General features: G+C 46.3%; 1 protein-coding gene across 2 annotated transcripts in view; it reads right to left on the bottom strand.

Annotated features, from left to right (window-relative positions):
• The window catches only part of LOC143027147 (putative glutathione-specific gamma-glutamylcyclotransferase 2), a 68,326-nt gene that overhangs the window by 1,742 nt on the left and 61,584 nt on the right, over positions 1-5,000 (bottom strand). For both annotated transcript variants that reach the window (XM_076188212.1, XM_076188213.1), the window contains one exon: positions 685-976. In XM_076188212.1, the coding sequence (XP_076044327.1) occupies positions 685-976 (292 nt within the window). The remainder of the gene's footprint in view (positions 1-684; positions 977-5,000) is intronic.

Below are 5,000 nucleotides of genomic sequence, written 5' to 3'. Positions count from 1 at the left end.
TATTTTTTTTTTTTTTTTATTGGTAGGTCATGGCTACCTCCCCTGCAAGGGGGAAAAAGCCCTTGGTATCTAGATAGAATAAAAAGATAGGTAGATATGGTGGACCATTCCAAGGATCATGCAAAGGGTGGAATTAAGAATTTACGAAGGTTAAAACAAGAAAAAAAAAACAGTCTCGTGAGGATGAACGTGTTATATGCATACATGTATGTTTACAATGGACTCCTTTTTATATATTCGTCAAAGTGAAAAAGTACCAAGTGCTATATTTGACTTAGTAAAAAGTAAAGGAAAATCTAAAGCCCTTGTGTGAGTAAAAAAAAAAAAAAAAAAAAGTAAATTTAAATGTATGGAATGATTGTAAGACAGACCTTCCTGGGGTCTCTCCTAACTAACTAGTTATCTAACAAAAAACAATCCTTATCATCCTCTTCCTCCCCTCCTCTTCCTCCTCCTCCTCCTCTTCCTCCTCCTCCTCTTCTTCCTCCTCCTCTTGCTACTCGTTCTCCTCTTCCTCCTCAGCCTCATGTTCTCCTCGTCCTCCACCTCCTCCTCTTCTTCCCTTCCTCCTCCTCGTCCTTGTCCTCCTCCTCTTCCTCCTCCTCTTCCTCTTCCTCTTCCTCCTCCTCCTTCCTCCTCATCTTCCTTCTCCTCTTCCTCCTCCTCTTCCTCCTCCTTCCTCACCTGTGGGTCCCTTCGACTTCATAATCTGCGTCGCGATCTCATGAAGAGGCGCCGGCCCGGCCCAGTCCTTGGACGACTTGGTGGCGATATAGAGAAGGACGGGGAAGGGCGACAGAGGTCCTCCTCCAGCACTTCCTCCTCCCCCTTCACCTCCTCCTTCGCCATGTAAGGACTCTTTTGGGAAGAAGGGGACGACGGCGGTGGTGTACCCCCCGAGGGATACTTCTCTCGTGTTGAGGTACGCGAGTGCTGCTTCGCCCGTCAGTTCGTAGGCCATTCCCCAGGTGACGCCCTGCCGAAGAAGAAGAAGGACATCGAGGTCAGTCCGTGTGTGGGTTAACCCTTTAAACTCCGATGACAAGATTCTTGTCATTTGGTCAAATAAAAAAATAAAAAATCATAAAACACCAAAATGTTTGATCAAACACCAGAAAAATATGACGTCAGTCCACGCGCGGTCAAACCGCATCAGATGATATTCGGATGTACGGGCCGGCGCGAGGACTACCATATCCAGTTTTTCGTATCTACACCACAAGCGGCTGACATGAGTTGAATGGGTTAAGGCGACACGAAATTAGTCGAGGAAAATTATATGGTTTAACGTCACACACTCACCCCCCTATCGGGAGGCTAGGACGGTGCCCCTCACAGAGGGCTTTGTAGCGTGGAATTTAGTGAACCACGCCCTTGGTTCAATTTCGCCGGTGGCAGGATTCGAACACCCTCACCTCGACCTTCGCCGCAAGTAACGACGCCCTAACCCGCTCAGCCAGCGAGCTTCCTATTAAGAAAATATAAATGAAAAAGACTGCAGGAGACCATAAGGCCTACTCTAGGCAGTTCCGCGTCCATTACCACCTGTCATTATCAATGTAAATTGGATTTCGTTACATTTTTATACACAGATTCACACATAGACATACACAGGAGAGGTTACAAGTTCCTAGGTACTTTGTTGGATGTAGACTCGATATATGGTAATAACAAGGTTAGAGAAAAACTATTGTGACTGAAGGACAAAAGTTGAAGGAAATTTGTCGTGTCTGAATGACAGAATTGAAGGAAATTTGTCGTGTCTCAGTGACAGAATTGAAAGAAAATTGTTGTGACTGAATGACAAAGTTGAGGGAAATTGTCTTGACTGAATGATAAAGTTGAAGGAAATTTTTCGTGTCTGAATGACAAAATTGAAGGAAAATTGTCGTGTCTAAATGACAAGATTGAAGGAAAATTGTCGTGATTGAATGACAAAGTTGAAGGTAAATTGTCGTGACTGAATAAGAACACAAACACATCTTTATCTCCCTCTGTCCTTTTTTGTGGCTATTTTTCATTTCTTTTGGCGCAAAAAAAAAAAACATTATTTCACGGCATTTGGACTAGTTGACCAATATTCTTTTACAATATAAGGTCAAAATCTCGTCATTTTTTTATCCTGCATTTGTCTGCTATCATTGGCGCAAATCGCCTGATTTATTTATCTATTTCTTTATTCATTCTTTTAATCATTTATTTGTTATTTTTACTCTTCACTACCCATTCTTCTCTCTCTTCTCTTTCTGTTTTTTTTTTTTTTTTTTTTTTTTAGGAGGAGGAGGAAGAGGAGGAAGAAGATGGATTTCGCATCCCGGGCGGCCAGCCATCTTTATTATCTCATTACCAACTTTTGCACTTTCCCTCTCTCTCTCTCTCTCTCTCTCTCTCTCTCTCTCTCTCTCTCTCTCTCTCTCTCTCTCTCTCTCTCTCTCTCTCTCTCTCTCTCTCTCTCTCTCCTTTTCCCAGTTATGTCCCCTCTCAGACATCATTTACCCTTAATGATTCAATTTCCTTCTTTCAACCATTTTCCTTTTATGGATTTTTATCTTATTTTTTTTTGTTCTAATATGAGGAGGTTGTTCTTACCTACGGCCGGAACCGCCAGGGAAAGTGGCAGTCACCGGGAGGTCTTAGGGATCGAACCAGAGATTTTGTACTCGTGGGCAAGGATCAAGTCTAAAGCACCACATTCACATCACCAAAGATTATCAACTTACGCCGGGGGAGGGGGAGAAGGGGCGAAGGTGGGAGGGGGGGAAGTGGAATGGGGGGGAGGGAGGGAGGTGAAAGGGAAGGGGGTTGGAAACTGGGAGGGGAAAGGATGGGGAGGGAGAGGAGGGAGGAGAACATGGGGAAGGAAAGGGGAAGGGGAAGTGGAGGGGAAGGAAAGGGGAGGGGAAGAGAGGAAAGGGGAGGGGAGGGAAGTGGAGGGGAGGGCAAAGGGAGGGAAGGGGAGGGAAGGGGAGGGGAGGGAAAGGGAAAAGGGAGGGAAGGGAAGGGGATGGGAAGGGAAGGGAAGGGGAAATGGTAGGGAAGTGGGGAGGGAGAGGAAGGGGTAAGGAAAGGGAAAGTGAGGGGGAAGGGAAAGGGGAGGGGGTAAGTAGGAGGGGAGGGGTAGTAGAGAAGGGGAGGGGGAGAGGGGAGGGGGAATATTAGGAAAGGGGAAGAGGGGAGGGGAGAGGGAGGGGTAGGGAAAGGGGTAAGTAGGAGGAGGAGGAGGAGGGGAGGAGGAGGAGGGGAGAGAGAGAGAGGGGAGAGGGAATATTAGGAAAGGGGAAGAGGGGAGGGGAAAGGGAGGGGTAGGGTAGGGGTAAGTAGGAGGAGGAGGAGGAGGAGGAGGGGAGGAGGAGGAGAAGGAGGAGCTGGAGGAGGGGGGTAGTAGGGAAGGGGAAGGGAGAGGGAGAGGGAAGAGGTGAGGGGAAGAGAAGGGGAGGGGAGAGGGAGGAGTAGGATGAGGATGAGGAGGAGAGTGTCTATTATACCCGTATATTGTTTGGATAAGAAAACGATTAATTAAGATCAAAGAAAACGGGGGACGGAGGTGGACTGTTAACATGACGTGTGTGGAGGGGGGAGAGGAAGATGGAGGGGTGATGAGTGAGCGTAGGTGGATGATGATGGAGTATGGTGGAGGAAGGGAGGATTACATGGAGTGGATGTGGAGTGAGAAGAGAATCGAAAGGGTGTGGAGTGAGATGGAGGGGACGTGGAGGATGGAGTAAGGAGGTCTGAGTAATTAATGGAGTGAAGAAGAATTAGAGAGAGATGGAGGGTGGAGGGAGTGGGTAGAGGACAGAAAGGTGGCTGTGAGTGGAAGAGAGGGAGGGAGATGGGAGTGGAGGTAGTATGTGGAGGAGATGGAGTGGAGGATTTTAAATTGAGGAGAGAAATGTGATAGGTGAGTGTGGGAGGGAGGAGGAGGAGGAGGAAGAGGAGGAGAGGGGAAGGATAGAGAGAGAATGAGGAGGCAGAGGAGGAGAAGAGGAGTAGAAGGAAGAGGGACGGAAGGAGGAGGGGAAGAAGGTGTAGGACGAGAATGAGGTGGAAGTGAAGGAGGAGGAGTGAATGGAGGAAGAGGAGGAGGAGGAAGAGGAGGAAAATGAGGAAAGGGGCGAAGATAAAGACAACCAAGGGGAAGACAAGGTTAACAAACGAAGACAAAAAAGGAAGAAAGAAAAACAAGAAAAAAAAAATAAAAAATAAATAAATAAATAAATACAAGTGACAAAAAAAAAAAATAGGTGGACGGACGAAGAGAGCGAGCTAAAAGAGAGCAAACAGAGGCCGGAAAAGAGAGTAGAGAAGGGACAAGAACAGAGGGGAGAGGCAACTAAATAAGAGGGGAGATGAGGGGAGAGGGGAGGAGGAATATGAAAAATAAACAAGGGAGAGAGGGGAAGAGACCATTGATTGAAGAATAATATGAAGATGGGGATTTAGAAAGAGGGGAGATAGGAAAAGGGGAAGAGGAGAGGGGAAGTGGAAGAAAAAGGAGGAAAAATCGAAAATTGCGAAAAAGGGGGAAAGGAAGGGGAGATGCGAAAGAGTGAAAAAAGAGAAAATTATGAAAAAAGAGAAGCAAAGAAAGAGAAGAAAAAGAGGAAAAAGAGGAAAAAATTGAAGAAAAAAAATGAGAAAGGAGGAGAAGGAGGAGGAAGAGGAGAAGAAGACGAAGGAAAAGAAGGAGAAGGGGAAGAGGAAGAGAAGAAGGAGGAGAAGGAATAGAAGAAGAAGGAGGAGGAAGAGGAAAAGAAGAAGGAGAGAGAGCGAAGGAGGAAGAGAAGAAGAAGGAGGGATAGAAGAAGAAGGAGAAGAAGAAGAAGGAGAAGGAGAAGAAGGAAAGGGAAAGGAGGGAAAAGTAGAAGTAGAAGAAATGGAGGTAGAGGTGTGAGGTAGATACAGCAACAGAAGTAGTAGAGGTAATTACAAGTAGGAGAGGTAGAGTGGTGTAGAGGTAGATGAAGCCAGAATAGGTAGATAGAATTGAAAGAGGTAAT

This window comes from Oratosquilla oratoria, chromosome 7 (genome assembly GCF_046742065.1).
Source record: "Oratosquilla oratoria isolate Oo_2021 chromosome 7, ASM4674206v1, whole genome shotgun sequence".
Lineage (NCBI taxonomy): Eukaryota > Metazoa > Arthropoda > Malacostraca > Stomatopoda > Squillidae > Oratosquilla > Oratosquilla oratoria.
Note: the sequence above shows the minus strand (reverse complement) of the source record. Positions and strands in the feature narration are given on the sequence as shown.